General features: G+C 42.2%; 1 protein-coding gene and 1 long non-coding RNA gene across 3 annotated transcripts; both read right to left on the bottom strand.

The window, feature by feature from the left end:
• Positions 1–2515: 2515 nt before the first annotated feature.
• LOC145822036 (uncharacterized) lies at positions 2516–18946 on the bottom strand. Its single transcript, XM_082918611.1, has 4 exons — positions 18743–18946; positions 18073–18655; positions 17912–17963; positions 2516–2579 (listed from the first exon to the last, which is right to left on the bottom strand). Exons 1-4 carry the CDS (start codon positions 18944–18946, stop codon positions 2516–2518), a joined length of 903 nt encoding a protein of 300 aa, XP_082774737.1.
• Positions 18947–21458: 2512 nt separating this feature from the next.
• Positions 21459–23366, bottom strand: LOC145822924 (uncharacterized). 2 transcript variants are annotated; one of them, XR_014364786.1, is made up of 3 exons: positions 22778–23339; positions 22581–22640; positions 21459–21991 (listed from the first exon to the last, which is right to left on the bottom strand). It is a non-coding gene; the product is annotated as an uncharacterized LOC145822924 (long non-coding RNA). The 2 variants fall into 2 exon arrangements; XR_014364785.1 differs by lacking the exon at positions 21459–21991 and having other exon boundaries at positions 22118–22640; positions 22778–23366.
• Positions 23367–24862: the final 1496 nt, after the last annotated feature.

Raw genomic sequence — 24862 nt, 5'->3', positions numbered from 1 at the left:
ATATTTTGGTACTGAAATTTGCATGCTAGTATGCCATATTCCATGCCTTGCCATGTCTTGTTAAGAGTGGCATTTGGTGCCTTAGGTTCGGTCCTCAGTTTGCGTGCATGTGTGCACGCATTTCGAGCGTCTCATTTTTCATCTCATGGATACTAATGTGAGTGTGGCTGAGGTCCACTCATGTTGGTGTAAGTCCATCGTGCATTGTGTATGCCATTTCATTTCATAGCATTGTGTATGCTAGGTTGCATGTTAGCGCATTGTGTATGCCATGTTACCTCGTTCATCGTGTATGCCATTCCATAGCATTGTGCATGCTAGGTTGTATATTAGTTACATTCATGCATGTCATGCATATCGCATTGTGTTTGGGATAGGAGTTAGCCCGAGCACGGGAAACGAGGGACGTTTCGTGCTTCGAGTGACGGAACGTGTCTCAATTCCCAGTCACCGACACTCCGGATTATCCATGATGGAGTTTAGGTCTTGTTGTGTTTATATGTGCATTCATTTCATATTGAGTCATGCAATTCGACTCCTCGGCCATCATGCATCGATATGCGTGATTGGTGGCACGAGGATTGAGGACTACACTCCCTAAAGAGTAGTCAAGCATACATATGTGAAAATACTTTGCCATGCCCCTTTGTTGCTCTCTGTTGTAGCAAATCAGAAATCAACAACCTTCCGAAGCCTGGCACGCATCCCAAGAACAATTGCAAACAGAGGCAAACCGGGGCATCGCGAGGGATTCTCCGCACAAGGCAACCCGAGCATGCATCATTCATCATCCGAAGCAGATTTGAGGCAGTCCCTAGCTTGCATGCCAATTTATTGCTTTCCTAGTTAAATTTGTTAATTAATTAGGGTTTTGTACATATTTGGACTGTAATTATTCATTTGGGACTGTATATTATTTATTCGGACCCTCTACGCGAGGGCAATGTTGTAATAAGTGTGCGTGTGTGTGATGTATGTCTTCCAACCCCACGTCTTTCTCCCTTTTATTTATCAGCTTATGATGGTTAGATTAGGGCATGTTTCAATTAGCATACAATATGATAGCATGTTTGCATTCATTCATCTGTCTTGCATGCACCGGGCTCGGCGCACCTTACTAACTGCATTTGTATCTCAATTCCAAGTTGAATACATGTTAGTTGTAGCATTTCACATGCCATCTTTAGAATAGCCGAGCCTGCTATAGTTGCATTTTTGCATGTGTTGCATTAGGCATTTTCGTATAATTAGGATCATGCATGGATTTCTAATTAGCTTCTGTTTTGGCTTGGAGTACTCTGTAAGTTTTATGCTTTAGCATCCTTGCATGCGTGTGAGTGACTACCATGAATAGCATGCTTACCATGAGGCTATATGCTTATGTGATATAACTGCCTGAATGCCTGTGGGTGAAGGTTGGATTATTTGTATTGGAATAAATGCATTGACTGTGAGTTTTAAGCCCACTAGATAAGTGGCAAAATCATGTTTTTCTAAGCCCACCCGAGGGTGGCAAATCCACGTCTTAGCCTACTTGCGGGTAGCACCATCAAACCATTTTCAAACAAACAAACATGAAATGTTTTGTTCCAATTCAGACGATCCAGTCTATACTTGTATGCTGTGCGCATCACATAGTAAATCTAGGCTAATAACTGGAATAAGAACGCATAATGTTTTCAAAAATAGATATCATGGTTAGTAGAGGCCGATCTTTGATCGGGCGAGTGGGGGTGCTCACGAAGTGACCTTCCCCAATCGTACCCAAGTTCCCGAGCCGAGCCAACTTTGGTGATGACGGACACGTGGCCTTAGGCAAACGAGTCAGGGTTTCCTAAATTTCCCCAAACTAAAACATTTAGGTGGTGACTCTGTATCTGGCAAAGCAGTCCATGTTCGGCACTTCTTTCAAAATCTGTTTTCTCAAAACGATTTGCCGGATTTGGACTCTTTGGTTTAGACTTAGAACCGTGACAATTTGAGAGTCCGAACTGTAATGAGCCCAATATCGAACGGAACGGGGGGGACTCGTTCCTCCCTGGGGCGTTCAGGGGACGTCTACAGAATGCGTCGTTTTTTGAACACATTTTTCCTAGTAAGGAAACTGAAGAGAAAAATTCAAATAAAAGAACTTTTGATACTGCTATGGGTAGCAGTGAAGACCGCAATGATAATGAAGCAGATGAACCTAGACGTAGTAAGAGGGCTAGGATCTCTAAATCATTTAGTCTAGAATTTCTAACATACCTATTAGAAAATGAGCCTCAAAACTTTAAGGAAGCAATGTCAAGTCCTGAAGCTCCATTGTGAAGAAAGGTTGTGTATAGTGAAATTAAATCAATACTGCAAAAATCATACTTGAGAACTGGTGGATCTTCCACCAGAGTGTAAACCTCTTGGATATAAGTGGATATTCAAGAAAAAAAATGAAAGCAGATGGTTCAATAGATAAATACAAGGTTAGGGTTGTTGTTAAGGGATACAAGCAGAATGAAGGCCTTGATTATTGTGACACCTATTCACCAGTAACAAGAATAACATCTATTCGCATGTTAATTGTGATTGCAGCTTTGTATAATCTGGAAATATATCAAATGGATGTTAAAACAACTTTTTTGAATGTCGAGTTAGATGAAGAAATCTATATGGAACAACCAGAAGGTTTCAAGTTCCCGGCCAAGAGAAAAAGGTTTGTAAACTTCTCAAATCCCTTTATGGATTAAAGCAAGCTCTGAAAAAATGGCATGAAAAATTTGATCACGCTATGCTTTCGGATGGTTTTAAGATAAACGAATGTGACAAATGCGTCTATGTTAAAAGTACAGACAAAGGCTATGTCATAGTTTGTCTCTATGTGGATGATATGATTAAATCCACAAAGAAAATGTTGAACAAAAAGTTTGACATGAAAAATCTGGGAGTAACAGATGTAATTCTAGGAATAAAGATTACTCGAACATCTAAAGGATATGCTTTATCTCAGTTTCACTATGTTGAAAAGATTTTGAAGAAATTTGGAAAGCATGACGACTATCCTGCTAAAACACCTGTTGACATTAGTCTTCATTTGTCAAAAAATATAGGTGTAGGCATATCATAATTGGAGTACTCTCGAATAATCGGAAGCTTGATGTACTTAATGAATTGCACTAGGCCAGATATAGCCTATGTTGTAAGCAAATTGAGTAGGTACACAAGTAATCCAGGGTCTGATCATTGGAAAACAATAATTAGAGTACTTGGGTATCTAAGACATACTCAGAATTATAGCTTACATTATACCAATATCCAATAGTACTCGAAAGGTACAACGATGCAAATTGTATATTGGGTACTAAATACTCAAAATCCACTAATGGATACGTCTTTACCGTAGGAGGTGTTGTAGTCTCTTGGAAATCTTCCAAGCAGACATGCATATCAAAGTCGACAATGGAATCTGAGTTTATCACATTAGATAAAACGGGAGAGAAGCAGAATGACTTCGTAATTTCTTAGAAGACATTCCAATGTGGCCTAAACTTGTGCCAGCTATATGCATTCACTGTGATAATGAAACAACAATAGGACGGGCATAGAGGGGTTGTCTGGGATGACCTAAATAAGTGCACTTTTTGTCTTTTTACGAAAAGATGTGCAGAAAAGTAGAGAGGTGATGTGATGAAAAAAAGATAAAAAGATGGATTATTTTCTGTATGCCAAACTTGGCCAGAATCATATGTATAACAGTAAATCTCGACACATTCGTCGAAGACATAATACCGTTAGGCATTTGCTCTCACAGGGAATAATTTCCATAGAATATGTAAAGTCAAAAGAGAATATTGCGGATCTATTGACTAAAGGGCTAGCCAAAGAGCAAGTGTACCATTTATTGAGGGAAATGAGATTAAAGCCTATTACTTAAAAATCGCCATAATGGCAACGCAACCTAGTTGACTGGAGATCCCAAGATCTAGGTTCAAAGGGACAACCGAATTATGGATGACTTCAGATATCACTAAGGAGGTTGACTCCTACCCATTTCTATGATAAGAAGAGTGATATCTACAACGTTAGTAGGATAAGCTTTGCTTTTAATGATTCTTATAGCTTGGATATCCAAGTGGGGTATAGCAGGATACTTTTAATAAGAAGTCACATATATGAGTGTGAATTGGCCCAGCTCTGTGAGAATTTAGAAGGCTAAATTCTCTAGAGCACTCGTGAATTACCAGGCGTTGTTCAGGGCCAAAATGAACACAACCGTAAGAACCAAATTGTGTCTGCAGATACACTATGTGTAGTCAATTGTCTTGGCTTACACAAATAGCTGAACAGTTCAAGGCATCGCGTCCACTGATTAGCTAGTAAGTCTGATAGGCTTTCATTAGAGAAAGTTTAAAGCCAAAAGCTACCTATCTCGATGTGGTGCATCTTCTTAATGTACTCTTTCTTTCTTTGCATTTTGTTGCATGCCCGTTATCGTGAATTTTATTCATGTGGGGGATTGTTGGAAAAATGGTTTTTAAAACTTTTGGAAAAATCTTATTTTTTGCTAACTTTTAGCATTAATTAAGGTGGAACCCAAGCGTTATTTTTAATGTTTCTAATTTAGTTCATATTTAATGTCGCGTAGTGAATAAAACCGTGTATTTGGTTGCTCAAAATCATTTTCGGATGAATGAGAATTCAATGCGCATTTTCGGATTCGTGGAAATGGGTTTAGGTGGGCTTCCTACACGTTTGTGAAATGTGTTTGTCCCACATTGGAAAGGCTTAAGGTTTTGAATAGGTTTATATACCTTAGCTTGGGATACTTGGGATGGGCCCCAAGGCGTACCCAAGTGTGTGGAAGGGTGAGGTTATGGGTGAAGTGGGCTAGACCCACTGAACCCAAAACTAAAACCATACGGGCGTGTCGCTGCAGTCCGTCCGTTCAGCCGGGCTGGGCTGGGCTGGGCCTGGGCTTGGATGTGGGTGTGTGGTGTGAGGTTGGGTTAGGCTTGTTCAGCCCAATACTTATCTTTTTGGGCCAAAAACATCTGTAATTTATTTATTTATTTTTAATTTTGGTTTCAAAATTCAAAATAAATTGGTCCAAAAATTTTTCCTTCACCCAAACAGATCCTAACCCCCCCGAACAAGTTTAAACCTATTGAATCCTTCCGGTACAGATCTGGAATTGTCTAAACAATTCAAACAGATTTTCTATCTATTGAAATCTGTCCGAACAGTTGCCTATCTGTTGGCACCTGTTCGAAACAACCACCATTCTGCCTATATAAAGTCTTCTTCCAGCAATTCATTTCATAAAATTTTTCCCTCAGAATTGTCTTTCTTCTTCTGTTCTTCCTGTGCTCTTGTATCTGTTTCTGCATTTATTTTTTAGGAAGAAAAAGAGAGAGTTACAACAGAATTTTGGTTCGCCAAACTTAAATTTGTAGTGCTGCAAATTTAAGTGTTAGTCGTTGCATCTTGGGAAGTAAACACCGGTAAAACTCGAAGCAACGGAGCGAGGGCGAAATCTACTTTAAGGAGATTGTGTCCAATACAAGCCTCGACATTAATTTATGTAAGTGTTTAATTCGGAAAATAGTTTATATAATTATTTTCTGAATTATTTTATTTTATTTTTTATTTAATTTATACACACACACACCACTGTGGGTATAACAATATTAACTTTGGACAAAATGCTTGCTTCATTGGCTGATTTGTAAACTTGCTCATTCTTTGTTCATGTGCCTCGAGAGAACTCATTAGCTCATGTCTAGTTAGTTTAAATAAATCTTTGGATTCCTCGATGGTAGCAACAATATGCTCGAATTTTTGAGGTAAACTTCTTAAAACTTTTTCATCAATTCTCTTGTCATCAAGATGTCTCCATAACTTCTAATTTGGTTGACAATTCCAGCAACTCGGGAAAAAAACTCACTAATAGATTCAGTATCCTTTATTGCTAGATCGTCAAAATGTCTCTATAATGTTTGTAGTTTAATAGAGATGACCTTATCAAAACCTTGACATTCATACTTTAATATATCCCAAGCGTCTTTAGATGTTTTTGCAGCCATGATTCTAGGAAAGATAGATTTGTTTACCCCTCGTTGTATGTTGAGAAGAGCACTTGCATCATTTTTCTTGCTCGTCTTGTACTGTTTTTGATGTGCTTCTATCCAAGTTGCAAATTCTCCATCATCTGCTGGTGCCTCAAAACCATCTTCAACTAGTTCCCACAAATCTCGTGAGACAAATAAAGTATTTATTTGGATGCTCCAATATACAAAGTTCTTTCCCTCAAACATAGGGATGAGAGTTTGTGCATAGTTGAAAGTGGAATAGCTTGCTTCCAAGCTAGAATAATATTTGAAGAAAGAGGTTTGGAGGCTTTAAAATAGGTGAGAGGAACCTGACTTTGATACCTAAATTGTTGGGGGTGACAAGGTATACTTGATAAGAACTTGGGCAAGCTAGGAATGGAATTATGGAAGAAGATAAGGTAGAAATGCAAATATAAAAAAACTTCTTCTTATTTTGTTGATTACAAATCAAGATTCTTGCATACATCAATTTACAATTAGCTTATGGCTTTATATAAAGAACATTACCATCTTAACCTCTTTTAGAAAGGTAATCTACTAGATATTTCTAGATAAATATCTTCATAAATTATTCATTAATTATTCTAGATTTATCTGGATTACAAATTATATTTTAACACAGATCTGCTCCATTTCTCACCTCTCTCCCTCTCTCTCTCTATATATGTGTGTGTGTAGCAAATTTGTTGTTTTATAAATATCATAGATGTGTATATATCACAAATCTATGTTGAATTTGAACATATCTGTGTTATCTGTTCAGATTTTTATTTTTATTTTTGGTTGGATTTGGCTCCTTCATCTTGTTGTTGATGATGTTATTATCTACTTTTTTTTTTTTTTTTTTGCAAATAGATAAAGAGAAAGAGATGAGGAGAGAATTTGAACAGATAACTCACTCCTCCAGCTCTTCCCACCCATTTCAAAAGATCATCACCCCTGTTTCAATAGATGATAAAAAAAAAAAGAAAAAAAAAAGAGTGAACATTAATAAATAGATAAGAACAAACATGAAAAATTTTAAACAAATATTTGAACAGATTGTCAAATTTGAAATGCTTGATTCTGAAATCTGTTTTTCAATTGATTTTTAATAGATAAAACAAAAGATTTGTTTCAACAAATTAAAAAATTAAACAGATAAAAAAAAATTGTACATATAACATTTGAACAAATCGGGAAAAAAATTCAATAGATGGATATAAATTTGAACAAATAGTCAAAAAAATTGAACAAATAAAAAATAATTTGAACAGATAGATATAAATTTGAACATATAGTTAAAAAAAGTCAACAGACAAATTAAATGATAAAATTGAAATAAAATATTTTCTAAAATCAATAAAAAAAACTTCTCACTAAACTATTTTATAAAGGGTGGATCTCTTATCAATAAAAAATATTTTCTGAATCTAATATCTTAAACAATTATTAAAATAGACCTTTTAACAATTTTCATTTTTAAATTTGTGAAAGAAGGGCAAGATATACTATCGACTTGAAAACAAAGAAAGTGACGTGGCTTTAATTCAATAGAAAAGACTAGTGGGTTTGTTTGTTTGTTATTTTATTGTTGGCTCCTTTTAATTGGTTTGCGCTGCCGTATGAATTGGGTGGAGAAAAAATTCAAAATGTCCACAGCTTTGATAGCAAATTTTATGATCATAAAATTCCTTACTAGGTCAAAAAAGTAATAAATAAATAACAAAAAACGAAACAAAAAGCCAAATATTAAGATTAGATCGCCATCTACTCCTGGTTATGATCTTTGTTATCTTTGATTATGGTTGATTAGTGTTTTAGTTATAACTTATTATAATATTAAAATCTCGTTTGACAACTTTTAGTTTTAATCAAAATGTCAAAAATTATTATTAGTTATCGCATCACTCTTACTTTTTTACACATTTTTCATATAAATTCAAAAAGTTATTAAAATAAATTGTTCCCAAACGAGGTCGATTATGACATTATTTTAGTTATGGCTCAGGAGCTATTTGATTATATCTTATATAGTGTTTGGTTCTAAATCATTTTTTTTTTTTTTTATAGTTATGATTACCATAGAAATGAATTATATTATTTGTGATAATCAAACTCACAAATGTCGTAACTTATATATGACATACACTTTTTTAACATTATCCTATCTATCAATAAGTCATAATGAAGACTTGTGTCACTTATATTAAATAATAATAATAATAATAATAATGATAAATCATTAACGAGACTCGTGATAAGGTTTCAGAAAAAAGAATTCTATAAAAATTTAAAATTTGATGTTATCTAAAGGTTAAATAAGAGTCCAACTATAGATATACTATTTTCTAACTCACAATAAGAGTGAGGTTCACATATTATTATAGTGCGAGTCCCACTCTCATATTGTGAGTAGACGGTAAAAAATTAGCATCTTAGGCCTTCGTTTAGCAATGACTTTTTTAGTTAATTTTTTGACTTTTTTGACTTTTTTAGCCTGAGACTTTTTTGTTCGATTGGTATTCTTGATTGGCTGTTTTGGCTTTTTAGCTTTGGAATAATAATTTTTTTTTGTCTTTTTGTGATTTTTGATTTTTTGTAATTTTTTGACTTTTTTTTTTGTCATTTTGTGATTATTTAGCCCAACATGTTTACCAAACACCACCTAAATCTTATTCTTAAAATAATGATAAAAAAGAGAGCATAAACTAGTTAAATGTGTGTAAGAGGGGCTAATTTGAGCCCACTAAATTATTTAGGCCCAATAGCCCAAGATTAGTGGGCCCGAATTTATCGCAAGTCCAAAAATCGGTGGACCCAGATTTATCGCCATCAAACGGATTGAATCGCTCTAAGCCTCGAAAGGGTTCGGATCCACGGACCTAGAGACTTACTCGGGCCCGGGCTCGAAAGGGTATTAAGCAAGCCTAGAGATCCGAGGCACTCGGACTCGAAAGGGTTCGGATCCACGAACCTAGAGGTCCTAAACACTTGGCTTCGAACGGATTCAGACGCAATCTAGAAGTCACTCCGTTAATGAGTCCCAGAACACTTGCGGGCTCGGAGCTTTCCGGGATCTACGCACCAGAACCATGGGCGTAATGGAGTTCGAACAAAGGACCCGATCCCGAGGACGGTGAGTGGAGATAAATTCACTCTTCGGTTAAACTAGCCTATACCCGGGTCGAGGTGGCACGACCCCGGGGGGTCCATGAGACTCGGCAATATTTTGCGGTAGGACGTCCTCTGGGACTACCCCTGACCCTTTGGGATGATTGGGGATCATTGGTTAGGTGTGGCTAAGAAGAAGGGTTCGCCGAGGGACTGATCTCCTCTTCGGGGTTTTCTCATCCTCGGAGAAGTCACCTCCTCGGAGAGGTCACCTCCTCGGACAAGGTGGTTAGAGAGAATATCCCCCATGTGCCTTGCACATGGGCTCCATCCTACATCATGAGGTGCCTATAAATAGCACCCACCCATAGCTTTACAAGGGATGGATTTTGGAGATTTTTTTTAACTCTTGGGAAAGAACTAATTTCCCTTCTCCATTATCGACCTTGAGAGTGAAAGTGGGAGATCAATGGGAGAGCCTTTCCATTATTCTATTCTCTAGCCATTTTGCCTTCTTCTTCACCCAATCTTTTATCTCCATCATCTCATTTCTTTTGTGTTCTTGAGTTGAGACCATTGAAGAATCTAAGCCTCTCATCATCTTCTAGAGAATTCGAAGTTGTTCTTCAAGGATCTTCGAAGATCTTCGAATTTTCCAACTCCTTTCTTGAACCCTCTCCTACATTTTTGACGACTCCGCTGGGGAGGCGGATTGGTTAATGGTCTCAACAAGATCTGGAATCCACACAACTCCAACAAGAATGGCGGGAGAAGATGAAGTTCACCAACAAGGATCCTCTAATGGTGGTGATGACAGAACCATGACTCCAGATCAACCACTTTTGCTTGAAGCCATTCAAGGACTTCAGAATACTCAGCAAGAGATTCTTACCACTCTTCAGAATCTCACTCACACCATGTTGGTGATGAGTTCTAACTTTGCACCGGCGCCAAACGGGAATCAAACTGGTGGTGGAGTTATTCTCGCCGGAGCGCAAAATCAAATCCAAGGAGAAGTAGGCCCCAATCAGCCTATGGCTCATGGCAACACGGCTACAGTAACACATGCTCAAACCACAGTAGGCGGCGGCAGTTTGCCCATGCCCGGGCTCCATGGCGTGCCAAGCCAAGATCCAATGGTGACTAGGGGAGTTTCTAGTGTAATGAATGGTGCTCCGGCGACTGTTGGTGTCCAGGAAAACATAAGGAGCGTGATGGCGCAAAAGGGAGCTCTGCCCGTACCTAATCTTGTCACGCCACCAGTAAATGTTACCCAAGCACCAAGCGGGCCTCCTTTGGTGCCGACAACAAATCTGCAAGCACAACCCGGTATAGCGGCGCCGTACGGTGGACTTTACGGGCCTCAATTCAATATCCCATCACCAACTGGCCAGTATCGTCAAATGTCCTCACCAATGATGAATTCGCAGCACGAGAATGGCCAAGACGCCCCTAGCTCAGTCTTTGGGTACATAAGCCAAGTCCCGGGAATACCACCATCAAACTCTCTCCCTCAACAGTTTCTCACTCTCGCCGATGTGCAGGCCATGTTCGATCTCGAACGGGGCAAGAGGACCTTACCCTCTTTGCCTGATCCAGACGTCAAGCCGCCTTACCCCATTGAGATGCTGAGCTATCCATACCCTGAGGGGTATACAGTGCCGAAGTTCATCAAGTTCGACGGCAAACAAGGAAATGCCCGAGAACATGTTGTGCGATTCATCGAGACTCTAGGTATTCATGGTTCAAACCACGTCCTCCGACTGAGAGAATTCTCTAAGTCCCTCACCGACCGAGCATATAGTTGGTATGTTAATTTGGCCCCAAACTCTGTCCGAAGTTGGGAGGAAATGGTTAACAAATTCCACTCCAAGTTCTTTCAAGTGGCGGAGAAGGTGACCACACTTACATTGTGTAAAGAGAAGCAACAAGAAAGTGAAGACATCCTTGACTACGTCAAAAGGTTTCAGGACAAGGCCGTGGATTGTCATGAAGCAGTTGAGGAAAGTTATCTGGTCCAAATTTGTCTAGAAGGGGCATTGAGCAGGTACAAAATGTTTCTAGTTAACCACAAACTACCCACCTTCTCGGCATTAATAGAAGCAGCTCGGAACATTAGCATTCCTCAGGCTCAGGAGTCCGGATTTAAAGCCAGTTACAAGACTAGTTTCAAGTCATCTCGTGGACCTATCGTTGCTGCTGCCTCTGCCCCGGATACCCGAAATTCACAAGGGGGAGGTCATAGGGGCCAGAAAAGAAAGCAATATAATGGTGAAAAGGGGAATGTTTCTTATCCATGTGGAATCGAGGAAGTGAAAGCTCTAGTTAAGGAATGGGTGGCTGACGGAGAGCTAAAATTGCCTTATGTTGAAGAAATGCCATCAAAAAAGGACCGTGAGAGCCCTGAATTTTGTGTCTACCATCGTACATTGAAACATCCGACAGAGAAGTGTTGGACTCTCAGGAAAATCTTTAGAGATAAAGTCGAGGCAGACGAATTGAGGTTCAAAAAGCGAGGGACTCAAGACATCCGAGAACAACCGTATCCTCAACACCGAGACAAGGGCAAGAATGTTGCTATGATAACTTATGAAGGCCCAATGATCGAGGCTATCGCTAATCTCGATGACGATGACTGTTATCTGGACGACATCCTCGAGCCAGAGGGTGAGCAAGTTTACTATGGAAGTGCTCTCGATCCAGAGGGCAGAACATTTATGACTCATGGCGAAGATCCCTTTGATCCAAAAGGAGGAGAAGAATACTATGGAAGAGGAGGACACCATGTTTATGTGGCATCTTATTTTGAGGAGACCGAGGAGATGGTTAACTACGAGCCTCCAAGAGTGGAAAAAGATCCGGATCACTATGCCAAAACCCTGCAAGACTGTGTAAAGTTCAAGCAGTTCTTTGACCAGCTTGGACTTTCCAGGGAGGCAAGAACGGAAATCACCAAGTCTATCATTAATATAGCCGAGGCACACCATGAGGAATGCATGTCGACTGAGGGGTCTATCCCGAGGAAGGCAAAAGAGCAATCTAGTGCCATTACTTTCTCCGAGGCTGATCGAAAGTATCCTTTTTCTCACAATCGCCCGCTTTATGTGACTGTTTTTATTAACGGGGTTGAGTTCAAAAGGGCCTTTCTAGATAGTGGAGCCTCTATCAACATTATGACTCGCGCTACTCTAGAAAAAGTCGGAATCTCTGAAGAACGCATTGTGAAGCAGCCGATAGTCATCACTGGCTTCGGTGGAGAAAGGAGAGTTACTATCGGATGCGTAACAGTTGATTTAGCCGTTGGAGAGATTCGCTCGGCCACCAAGTTCCATATTATCGATTCTGAGGCAAATTATCACATCATTCTAGGGAGGACCTGGATGCATAGATATGGGGCTGTACCATCAAGTTATCATCAGTGTGTTAAGGCTAAATGGGGAAAGAAGACGGTGACAATTCAGGCTACAGAAAGGCCGTTCGAGATCCATGAAGCTCATTATTCTGATGCCATCTACTTCACCGAACTGGCTGTCGAAGAAGTTCCCACCACCTCTAAGCCTCGAGGGGTCAAAATTCCTCGTTGGGAGGATATCAAAGATGACAAGGAGCCAATGACAGAATCAAGTAAGCGGGCGATGTCTAGACCAGAAAGTCTGCCTATTCCTCGGAAGGTGATGAAAGTTCGAGAAGGAGGTAAGATGGTGTATTATTTATGAAGGTGCGGGGAGTCGGTTTCTTCAGTCACCGACTCCGAGTCAAAAGAAGAGCCTCCTGACAATGATATAGTAATAAAGCCTGAAGTGGCTCCAGAATGTATGCAAGATGGGCCGAAGCCTCAGCCTGAACAACTTATCGAAATAGATCTGAGTGATGGACAAGATGCACCGAGGCCGGTATTCGTAAGTTCGAGCCTTAGCCCAGAGAAGCGGGAACAGTTGTTAAAGTTGATAAGCCGATACTCAGATGTGTTTGCTTGGTCATATAAGGAAATGCCCGGACTAGATCCTGACCTAGTCTCCCACTATCTTGATGTGTTCCCAAACTCCAAGCCAATTAAGCAAGCTGCTCGAAAATATCATCCAGATCTCGAAGAGAAGATTAAGGAGGAGATTGAAAAACTTCAACAGGCTGGTTTCATCCGGCCAATACAGTACCCCACGTGGTTAGCAAACATCGTGCCAGTAAAGAAGAAGAATGGCCAAATCAGAGTATGTGTAGACTTTCGAGATTTGAACAAATCTTGCCCGAAGGATGAATTCCCTCTTCCTCACATCGACACCCTCGTGGATACTACCTCGGGACACCAGATGTTCTCATTCATGGATGGATTCAGTGGATACAATCAGATTAAGATGGCTGAAGAGGACGCAGAAAAGACTGCTTTTAGAACACCTCTCGGAAACTTCTTCTATACAGTCATGCCTTTCGGACTCAAGAATGCCGGTGCAACTTACCAAAGGGCTATGACTGCAATCTTTCATGACATGATCCATCATGAGGTGGAAGATTATGTTGATGATCTAGTGGTAAAATCCAAGAAAGAAGAAGACCATCTCCGAGACCTTGAGAAGGTATTCAAGAGGTGCCAGAAATTCAAAATGAGGATGAATCCTCTCAAATGTGCTTTCGGGGTGACGGCCGGGAAGTTCCTCGGGTTTCTTGTACATAGGCATGGTATCGAGGCAGATGAAGACAAGGTCAAATCTATCAGAGCAATGCCTCCCCCGCATTCTCAGAAGGAGTTAAAGAAGTTCCTCGGGAAAGTGTCTTATATTCGGAGGTTTATCCCAGCACTTGCAGAGATCTCGGCCCCTTTCGGTTCATTGTTAAAAGGAGATGCCAAGTTCGAGTGGAACCAGGAGCACCAAAAGGCCTTCGAGAGAATCAAGGCAGCCTTGACCTCGCCTCAGACCATGATAGCCCCGCAGCCCGGGGTGCCGCTAATGTTGTACTTAACTTCAACCCCCAAGTCCATAGGGGCATTATTGGTCCAAGATGTAGATGGAGCAGAACGCCCGGTGTATTACATCAGCCGGAAGATTCGAGGAGCAGAAGTCCGATATACCCCGGTAGAGAGACATTGTTTAGCTTTGGTATTCACTGTCCAAAAGCTCAGACATTACTTCTTAGCACACCAGATTCGGATTGTCACTAAAAGTGATCCAATCCGATACCTCCTCAGCAAGCCTGCTCTAACCGGGAAGGTGGCAAGATGGTTGTTAGCACTAGGTGAATTCGAGATCACATGTGTAGCCCCCAAGGCGATCAAAAGCCAAGCCTTAGCTGATCTCCTTGCCCAATTTCCAAGTGGTGACTATGAACCAGTGAATGAAGAATTAAGAGGAGAGGTGCATGCAGCTATGGCTTCCGAGGAAAACTTCTGGACATTGAGCTTTGACGGAGCAGCAGCCGGAGGGAAGGGAGGAACCGGGATAGTCCTTACAAGCAAAAGTGGGGAAAAGTTATATTTGTCTTATAAACTGGATTTCCATTGTTCGAATAACGAAGCCGAGTATGAGGCTCTTATTTTAGGCTTGATAGCAGCTGAGAAGCACAGTATCAAGAAGATTCGGATCCGGGGGGACTCAAAGCTGATAGTGAAGCAAGTTTCAGGACAGTTCGTCTTAAAGGAGCCTGCCTTGGCCACATATCGAACAACAGTCCAAAGGCTTCTTGACAAATTTCAGAAGGTCGAAATAGAGCATGTGCCTCGCTCCGACAACAAGTTTTCAGATGCCCTCGCAACATTAGGGGCAAGAGTTGACATTCCAGAGGAAGAGGCAACAATTGTTATCAAGAAGAGAACAGAACCTTCAATAATACCCGAAGACAAAGGCCTTCCGGAGGACTGGAGAGGAGAAGTCCTCGAGCAACTCAGAAGCAAAGTTGGAAAACTGACTATGGCCAAGCTTGCCCAATTCACAATTATTCAAGGTGAACTTTACTTCCGAGGAGGTACCGGATTCCTAGCCCGGTGTATTGGCCAACAAGAAGCAAGCTTCCGACTACAACAGATCCATGAAAAGTCTTGCGGGGATGGGGATATCAGTCTGTATAGAAGAATCCAAAGACAAGGTTATTATTGGCCCGAGATGGAGAAGGACTCAAATCAATTACAGAGGGAATGCCCCAAGTGTCAGTCATACATCCGGGAGGATGAGAGTTGCTTTGAAATTGATACCCCTGATTGGAGGCAAGTCTACATTGACTATCTCAAAGAGGGAACACTACCTGAGAGCCCGAGGGACATTGCACACCTCAAGAGGAGAGCGAGGCGGTACTTTCTTGATCAGGACAAGCTGTATAGAAGAAGTATTGAGGGCACTCCCCTGAGATGTCTCTCCAAGGAGGAGTCAGATCTAGTCCTCGGAAGAGCCCACGAGATTGAACATCAAGGAGGGGCTCGGCTGTTCGAGCAACTTATACACCTTGGGTATTACTGGCCGACCATGGAGTCAGATGCATCCCATCACGTGAAGAGGTGCCAGACTTGTCAGAAACACGGAAATTTGATCCATGCTCCAGCTGTAGACCTGCATAGTATCCGAACGCCATGGCCGTTCCATACCTGGGCTTTTGATCTGATAGGGCCCATCTCTACATCTTCTAAGGGGTACAAGTGGGTTCTCGCAGCCACAGAATTGAGTACAAAGTGGGTCGAAGCAATTCCTCTGAAGAACGCTACGGGGCCTGCAGTTGCGAACTTCATCAAGGAGAATATCATTTGCCGATTTGGAGTACCAAACACCATCCTCTCAGATAACGGCACTCCCTTCATAAACAAAGATGTGAAGAGCCTCCTAGAGACTTACCAAGTGAAGCATCACAAATCCACACCCTACTATCCAAAAGGGAACGGGCAGGCGGAAGCCACAAACAAGACACTGATAAGGATTCTGAGCAAGATGATGGATGAGTTTGGGGGGACTTGGTCCGAACAGTTGATAGTAGCCCTATGGGCGTATCGCACTTCGAAGAGAAAGCCAACTCAAGCAACTCCTTACTCCCTTGTGTATGGGTCCGAGGCAGTGTTACCTATAGAGTTGGAAACGCCATCTGCTCGAATGGCTCTCGCCTCGGGAATGGTATTGGAGCCTCGAACCACCAGATTGGAAGCATTAGAGGAAAAGCATGACAGAGCTGCAAAAGTCATGGAAAGGTATCATGAGTCCATCGCCCGAGCCTATAACCAGACTGTGGTACCAAGGAAGTTTGAAGAAGGTGATCTAGTATGGAAGATTGTAGACCCAATCATGCGAGGACAGCCTTTACCCAAGTTTTCTCCAAAATGGGAAGGGCCCTACAAGGTGGTTCAGGCAAGCTCAAGCGGGTACTACAAACTTGTAAGGGTTGAAGACGGCTTCCGAACTGGCCCACTCAATGCAAAGTTTATCAAGCATTACTACCCATAGTTGGACTCATCTATGTTGAAATTCATTTTCACTTTCTTACTTTGTCTAAAGGTTGTATTTCCCTTGCGTTATGAAGAAGCTGGTTTTCTCTACGGTGTATGTTTTATCCCATCACTTACAGTGAATCTATTATGCTTTTGTCAAGAAAGTTGAAGAACTAATGAGAATATTTCAGCTTTTATAAACATGTGCATATGATTGTTCTATCATTCGAAATAAATATTTTATCAAGTAGAATGAGAAAACAATGCGAAAATATCCAAACAACAAAAATTTTGTCATTTCATTGCATTGTCCTAGATAAAACATTTTTATCGAAAGGGGCAAGAAAGTAATGATAAAAAAAAAACTCAATCTTTCCTAAAGACACCTTCGAAGAAGCTGCCCGTCACATCTACATCTGGAGGACAAACAGTAGAGTGTGCCTCTAAAGTCTCCAAGGCCCGAGCATAACCCGACTCAAGTTCACGAAGAGTTGCCTTTGTCTCATCTATAGAGGTGCGATAAGAGGCAAGCACAGACATAAGTTCCAGCCGATGACTGGCGTTCGAAGCTATATCCAGGCGCTTCCGAAGCCATGATAAGTCCACTTGGTGACGCTCCATGTCAGAGATCCCCTGATACGCCGTCTCGACTACTTTTCCATTAAGGTCACACAACCGTTGCGTGTCCAAGCTATATAAGATAGTGGCAAAAGACTCGAGAAGAGCAGTCTGAATGAGTGGACACTGGCAAGCAAATGAAGCAAAGGTCTCCGGGTAACTTGAATGCACAAGCTGTAGAACTGAAGCAAACTCAGGAGCTACCCAATAATGGAGAAATGATACTTTGCCAGAAGTCGAAGGAGGAATTGGGGCCGGAAAGTTGCTAGTCTCAGGAATCTCCCCAATGTCTATCGGGTTAGATGAACCACCCGGAGGGGTAACTCCCGGCAGAGGTCCCGAGCCTGAGAATGCCGAACGATAAGGGGACAGACCAAAAGCATCACTATCAATGTGGAAATCACTGAGATTCAAATCCAAAATATTTGAAGGCACTGGCGATGAAGAACCTCTGGCAGTCGTCTCAAAGGCAGGTGTTCCCCCTTGAGAAGGAGAACCGTGAGGAGTTACAAAGAGAGTCGGAGTAGAGTCCGGGGCAGGTGAAGACGGGACCCCGGTAGCAGCTAACACTGGAGCAGAGTCCGAGGCAGGTGAAGGCAGGACCCCGGTAGCAGCTAACACTGGAGCAGAGTCCGAGGCAGGTGAAGGCAGGACCCCGGTAGCAGCTAACACTGGAGCAGAGTCCGAGGCAGGTGAAGGCAGGACCCCGGTAGCAGCTAACACTGGAGCAGAGTCTGAGGTAGGTAAAGGCAAGACCCCGTTAGCAGCTAACACTGAAGAAAAGATAAGAAGGCCTTATTAGAGGTAGGGAACAGGAAAGTCATTTAAGTAAAGATTTCTCACAGATATAAGTAAATGACAAACTTCAGAAAGAAAGATTACCAGAGGGAGAATCAATATGCAAAGCAGGGGCAACTGAAGGACTCCTAGCATCAACAAAGTCACTTGGTCGTGTAGAGACCACCTGATCGATCTCAATGTCTGATGAAGCCTGAACAGTAGTAGTCATCCCTGAAGAAGGAAGGAGGGCCGGAGGATGAGAATCACCATAAGTGCCAGAGCGAGTCTCAGAGATCTCTAGCACATCCACCTCCACACCATTCCCAGAGGCGCACCTCATCTCTACATCGCCTCTAGAAACATGGCCCGCGACATCAATTTCTGTGGCATCAGTCCCTCCAGCAATCTCAACATCAGAACGGTGAGCCCCAACAAACTCGTCACCAAGGTAGTGCTCCTCCTCAGCTACGGTAGGGCGATGACGACGCGTGCGTGGAATAAGGTCACAAAAATGATCGGAGGACTCAGCCTCATCATCATCGTCATCTATAACTGCTATACGAGGGGTGCACATCTTCACAAGTCTTGCAGACAAAGGGAGGGTGTCGTCCAAGTCTGAGTCCGGCCTGGGGGAGGCAGCATGGCCAGGAGCCACGGTACCGAGAACGTCAACAACCGCAGGATCCTACATAACATGGGCAAATAAAAGTTTTCATTTTAGAAGGTATAGTCGCAAGAAGGAAAGTAGCTTCAAATCAAGAATTTCGGGTACCTCACGAAGCCTTTTGGAAAGGCGAGGAGCGGAAGGACTGGCATCAGAAGTCCTCTTGTGAGCCATCTTCTTAAGGCGGGTCGTCCGAGGACCAGAGGCCTTATTCAAAGGGACTGGCTCTGGAGAAGTAATTGCCAAGCTAGAAGCAGATGCCCGAGCAGAAGGGTCAGTTGGAGCAGATGAAGTGAAGAAACCCTCGTACATATGGTCAGATTTTCGGCTCTCGGGTAGCCGAAGAGAAGAATCCTTCTTATAAATCGGCGGAGGCAAACATACGGTCGGTCTGCTCTGGACAAATGCAATAAACGCATCGATATTCTTCTGCCAATACCGCCTGAAAGAGGGGGTGAAACCCCCTACTCGGCTCAAGCCTGGCATCGTCAAAGAGCCGGATATGGGAAGCACGGTGTGTATAAGCCGGCGACTGAAGCGCCCGTAGCTCTCTGAAAATGATAATAAATGAGGTGATGGCCCCGGGGCACATTGATCAAACCCGAATTGACATGCTACACGGTCAGGCCTATAAACGGCACTATCAACGCCTTCCTCATGCCACACTGGTAATGAACTCGGACGGATCATAATTAGCATATCAACAAAGGGTGCAGGGATGTTCTTCGGCAAAGGAAAGGACACCAAGCGGGAGGAACCATGATAGATAAGCGGTGTGGCCACACCTACATGTGGGCATACATACGGCCGTGCCACAAAGCGTCGGGGATCATCCACCAGAGTATTCAAGGATAAGGTGGAAATAGTACGTGACCAACGTGTAATCAACGGCTGGCAAGACTTCGCTTTCTCAAATGTCCGAGACCCATCAGTATCGAGCACGGGGATGCCATCTTTATCCACTATCTCCCGAAGAACTTCCGCCTCAAATACAGTCGGAGCAGGGGCAAATTTTAGGGAACCTCTCGAAGAAGAAACATAGCAGGAACTGGCTGTGAATAAAGGAGACAGGCTCATATCGACCCACGGAGCGAACCATATCTCGATGTAGCAGATCCAGCCGATAATAGAGATTCCCAAGAAATAGGGGAGCCAAAGGGATCCGATCTCCTCTGAAGAGCCTGACTGCCAAGGGGAAGACGAAAGGATTGAGGGAATCCGGAGGTGTGCTCGGAAGAATGAAGAATGAAAGGAAGCAAGCCAGAAATCCCAAGAAATAGAGCCTGGAGCCATACATCGGACCGGCTTCATACTCCCGAGAGTCAGGATCAGCATCTCTGGCCAAGGGCTGAAGATCCTTGAAGAAGTGACGGATCCATGCAGTATAGGAGGCACGGTCCGTCCTTACTCGACTAGTCCTCCTCGCTGAACCATCAAAAACAGAACTCCACCGACCACAAGTTTGAAGATTTAGCTTCAGAGATTGGATCAAAGAATCATCTTCGGGGGGTGTCTGCTCAGGGTCGAAGGCATCAGGGCCGGTCACTTCCAAACGCAGCAACATGAACACATCCTCAAGGGTGGGCCCCATCTCGTGCTGGCCAAGTATAAAGGTGTGTGTCTCGGTGCTCCATCGAAGAGCCATGGCTTCCAGGCTAGCATTGTTGCGACGGATGGATAGAGATCTAGATATTTTCACCGGGATCAATAGCCGGGCCTCCTGAAGTCGTTGACAGAGGCTCCTGTCCGAGAGGACATCATCGACCCACTCTTGCCAACCGAAAGGAGGGTTTGAGAAGGCCTTGAACTGAGGATAACAGTATGGAAAGTCCCCCTGCTCAATTCGAAAGCGTAGCACCGAGGAAGGAGAAATGAGGGCCTCATGTCCAGAGTCAGTGTCCTCAGTGAGACATAATGGAGCCGCCTTCGGAGATAGAAGAGAAGTGGTGGAGGTAGCCGCCCGCCAGAAGGGGTCCTTCCGACCAAAATAAGGAGATTTCCTCCACTCAGATGCCGGAGGTACATCCCTCTCTTTCATGAGAGCCGGTTCCGATGACCCCGGGACAGCGGGTTTCTTTCGAGAAGACATATGGCTGAAATAACAGGTATAAATAGTAAGGAGTTGACCGTATTAAAATTCAGAATATTGGAATTAAAGCAACACATTCGAATGAAATTTCGGCATCAACTATTCGTTTCTCTGAGAGTCCATGAATTCAACAAATTCTACGAGGAATTTTTTTTACACCAAGAGTCCAGGTTCAACCCCAGAAGTCATCAACAATTCTTTTTCTCGGGTGTTCCTCAAGCTCAACAAATTTTAATACCAATGGGTGCATCATCAACATATAGATTTTCGTCTTCTATCATCAATAAGAGGTGCAATGTCATAGGTCGCTTCATGATGAAGTTCAATCGGGTCAATTTCTTAAAGTCACTATGTTCTATATTAAAGGTCCAATTTATACGGGGCTCAAAATTTGGACAGAGTGAAGTTCAATAGTAAATTTCAGGCCCGAGATCCGAAGTATATTACATTGCTTATCAGTAGCAAGATTCAATGGATCATTATGCAAATTACAAGAATGTCCTTTCCAAAGTCCATATTCATAAGTCCAGGGTTTTCTCTCTCCATGTCAAAAATGGAGCTCAAATACTAGTCAACAAGTTATATTCGGCCTTTCCTCGGTGATAAAGTTCAACAAATTATGTTCAAGCCAAGCACCTCAATGAGGTTTCAAGTGCTAGTGCATGTTTCCATATGGCCAAAATCACGGTGTTTGAGCTAAAAAAAATATATATATATATATATATATCATTGGGATTGCCACAAAAATTGAGTCCATATTCAGATTCAGTTTTTTATTTATTTATTTTATTTTTATTTTCATCAGATTGCTTGAGCCCTCTACATTGCCACAAAAATATATTTATATATATTTAAATATATTTACATTCGGAAGAGGGGGCCGAATTTCATACTTACAAATTTGGGCAGTTAGAGAGGTGAAGTCTGAAGCCGATACTGGAAATTTAAGCTGAAATCAGAGAGGCTTTACAGACTGTAATCAACAAAACTAGGCTAGGCTTGGCAGGACCACACACGTTGCGTTGAGAGGGCGAACGTGTGTGGTGTGCGTTGGAACCGTCGAAGTCAACAGTGATCGGAACTGGAACCAGTGAGTATGCAAAAACCGAGATTCAAACTCCGAAAAATAGCGCCGGGCTGTGAGACTAACGAGCTGGATGGTGTTAGGTAAAACCACACATCGCGTTGAGTGGGCGACGTGTGGTTCGCGTTGAACAGCCGAAGACGAAGGCAAAGCATCGGGCATCCACTATTTATCTTCCGAGCATCTACAAGATCGACAAGACAATAATTAATTATTCAACATGAAACCTGTATGTATGTCAAAATTATTGTCAAAATTATCGGCACAGGTTCAAGATTCAATAGCATGGATTCAAGATAACAAAGCCAGATTTCTTCAATAAAATTAGCAAGGATTCAACATTGATTATTCCAATATTCACACAAAAAAAAAAAAAAAAAAAATCAAGATCTCTTCATCAAGATGTGCAACAGCAGAAATTTATGGGTTACATTATCCAAAAATTTATAAATCAGAGTTTATACAAATAAAAAGTTCAAAAAGAGGACTTCAAATGCTTGCTCACAGATCTGATGTAACAATGGTTAAGACATGAAGCTAAAAGAAGGAAGCCCCCTATGGGAGGATTCAGGTCCCCTCATTGCATTGAACTATTCTCCAGAGAAATGATATCTGGATGGACTTCATGGGGAAATGAGCCCCTTTATTTTCAAGAGTCTAGAAATTTTTTAAAGAGGACAACTGATACATAATGCTTTCAGACGAAAGCCTCTCTCTTTGGAACTACATTTGCCGACCTGGAACCTATTTGGCATTCTTGTGCAAGTGTTTACCCTCAAGATTGGTGACATGCTGCCTTGTCCATGAGATGGAAGTGTTGCCTCTCCCAGAACCTGATGATCATGATTAACCATGCCATGGTTACTAGAATTTTTTTTTTAATATTGTATTTGTAAGAGGAGTTATATATATATATATATATAATAATAATAATAATAATAATAATAAATAAATAAAGAAAGAAGAGAACCAGCAGGTATAACACAAAACCGTGAGCTATGAGATCCGAGCTCTGGAAGATATCGCCGGACCAAGAAGACGTTGAGTTGAATGGTGTTTGGCGAGACCACGCATGCCGCGTTGAGAGGGCGGCGTGTGTGGTCGGTGCTTGGCAGTCGAGGTCACCAGCAGCGACGTGAGTGGGTGTAGCTGGACAGCCGAAGCCGGCGGCAAAATTGCAGTAGGAAGAAGACAATAGTGACTGGTGCTGGACAGTCACGGCTTACAGTAGCAATGGCGTCTCCGAGGAGTCGACGTTAGCAGTGCTTAGCAGAACTGGGCTCCGGCAGTTGCGTCGGTGGACTGAAGTGAAACACCAGTAGTGAGTAGCAGTTTGGATCGCATGCCAGCAGTAGTCGCAACGTTGGGACAAGTCGGTGGTGTTGCTCGGTGCTGTGATAGCAGTCGGTATGCAAACAGCAGTGGTCTTCAAAGCAAGAAGCAGCGCTGGTTTGTTGAAGAAGAAGGCTAGCCTCTCGATCTAGAGAGAGTGAATAGGCTGAGAAAATGGTGCGGCGGCTGTGCAAAAGTTTGTGAGATTTAGGGTTCTGAATCATCTCTTTAAATAGAATAAAATAAAAGGTGTGATATATGGAATAAGCCTCATATATTCTGAATATATATATATATATATATGCATATATATAAGAGGCCAACCTATTTCAAAAAAAAAAAAAAAAAAAAAAAAAAAAAAAAAAAAAAAAGATTGGGTGAAGAAGAAGGCAAAATGGCTAGAGAATAGAATAATGGCAAGGCTCTCCCATTGATCTCCCACTTTCACTCTCAAGGTCGATAATGGAGAAGGGAAATTAGTTCTTTCCCAAGAGTTAAAAAAAATCTCCAAAATCCATCCCTTGTAAAGCTATGGGTGGGTGCTATTTATAGGCACCTCATGATGTAGGATGGAGCCCATGTGCAAGGCACATGGGGGATATTCTCTCTAACCACCTTGTCCGAGGAGGTGACCTCTCCGAGGAGGTGACTTCTCCGAGGATGAGAAAACCCCGAAGAGGAGATCAGTCCCTCGGCGAACCCTTCTTCTTAGCCACACCTAACCAATGATCCCCAATCATCCCAAAGGGTCAGGGGTAGTCCCAGAGGACGTCCTACCGCAAAATATTGCCGAGTCTCATGGACCCCCCGGGGTCGTGCCACCTCGACCCGGGTATAGGCTAGTTTAACCGAAGAGTGAATTTATCTCCACTCACCGTCCTCGGGATCGGGTCCTTTGTTCGAACTCCATTACGCCCATGGTTCTGGTGCGTAGATCCCGGAAAGCTCCGAGCCCGCAAGTGTTCTGGGACTCATTAACGGAGCGACTTCTAGATTGCGTCTGAATCCGTTCGAAGCCAAGTGTTTAGGACCTCTAGGTTCGTGGATCCGAACCCTTTCGAGTCCGAGTGCCTCGGATCTCTAGGCTTGCTTAATACCCTTTCGAGCCCGGGCCCGAGTAAGTCTCTAGGTCCGTGGATCCGAACCCTTTCGAGGCTTAGAGCGATTCAATCCGTTTGATGGCGATAAATCTGGGTCCACCGATTTTTGGACTTGCGATAAATTCGGGCCCACTAATCTTGGGCTATTGGGCCTAAATAATTTAGTGGGCTCAAATTAGCCCCTCTTACAATGTGATTCAAAAGAAAATATTTATTTTTTGTATTTTTTTTTTTTTGATATTTTGTATGATGAAAAACAAAAATCAATGAAAAGTTTTTTTTTATGATCAGTAAAAAATAAATTTATTTAAATGAAAAATATATTTTTTATTTTTTAAAATTAAAAAATATTTTTTTGAACTAGAATATATTACTGTTACCACTCCTGCACCACAACCATCACTATTACAAACTACACAGTGTCGCATATACATGAAGAGTAAAAGGTAAAAAAAAAAAAGATTGAATAGTAATATGAATGAAATCACCGTTGTATTCAAGTTTTTTTCCCTACATGCATGCACATGAGCACCACAACCATCACTACCACCAATTGCCAAGTGTCACATATACATGAAGAGTAAAAGATAAAAAAATGATTGAATAGTAATATCAATGAAATG

This window comes from Camellia sinensis, chromosome 3 (genome assembly GCF_055761805.1).
Source record: "Camellia sinensis isolate YWXY chromosome 3, ASM5576180v1, whole genome shotgun sequence".
NCBI classification, from domain to species: Eukaryota; Viridiplantae; Streptophyta; class Magnoliopsida; order Ericales; family Theaceae; genus Camellia; species Camellia sinensis.
The sequence above is the reverse complement of the archived record's forward strand: the minus strand, read 5'-3'. Positions and strand labels throughout refer to the sequence as shown.

What these genes read in the sequence shown, in the direction of transcription:
- LOC145822036 (XM_082918611.1), bottom strand. Translation starts at nt 18,946, where the DNA reads ATGTACGAGGGTTTCTTCACTTCATCTGCTCCAACTGACCCTTCTGCT. An exon ending in GCATATTGATTCTCCCTCTG is followed by an intron (nt 17,964 to 18,072) that starts GTAATCTTTCTT and finishes TCTTTTCTTCAG; the next exon opens with TGTTAGCTGCTAACGGGGTC. An exon ending in ACCTCAGACTCTGCTCCAGT is followed by an intron (nt 2,580 to 17,911) that starts GTTAGCTGCTAC and finishes ATATATTTCCAG; the next exon opens with ATTATACAAAGCTGCAATCA.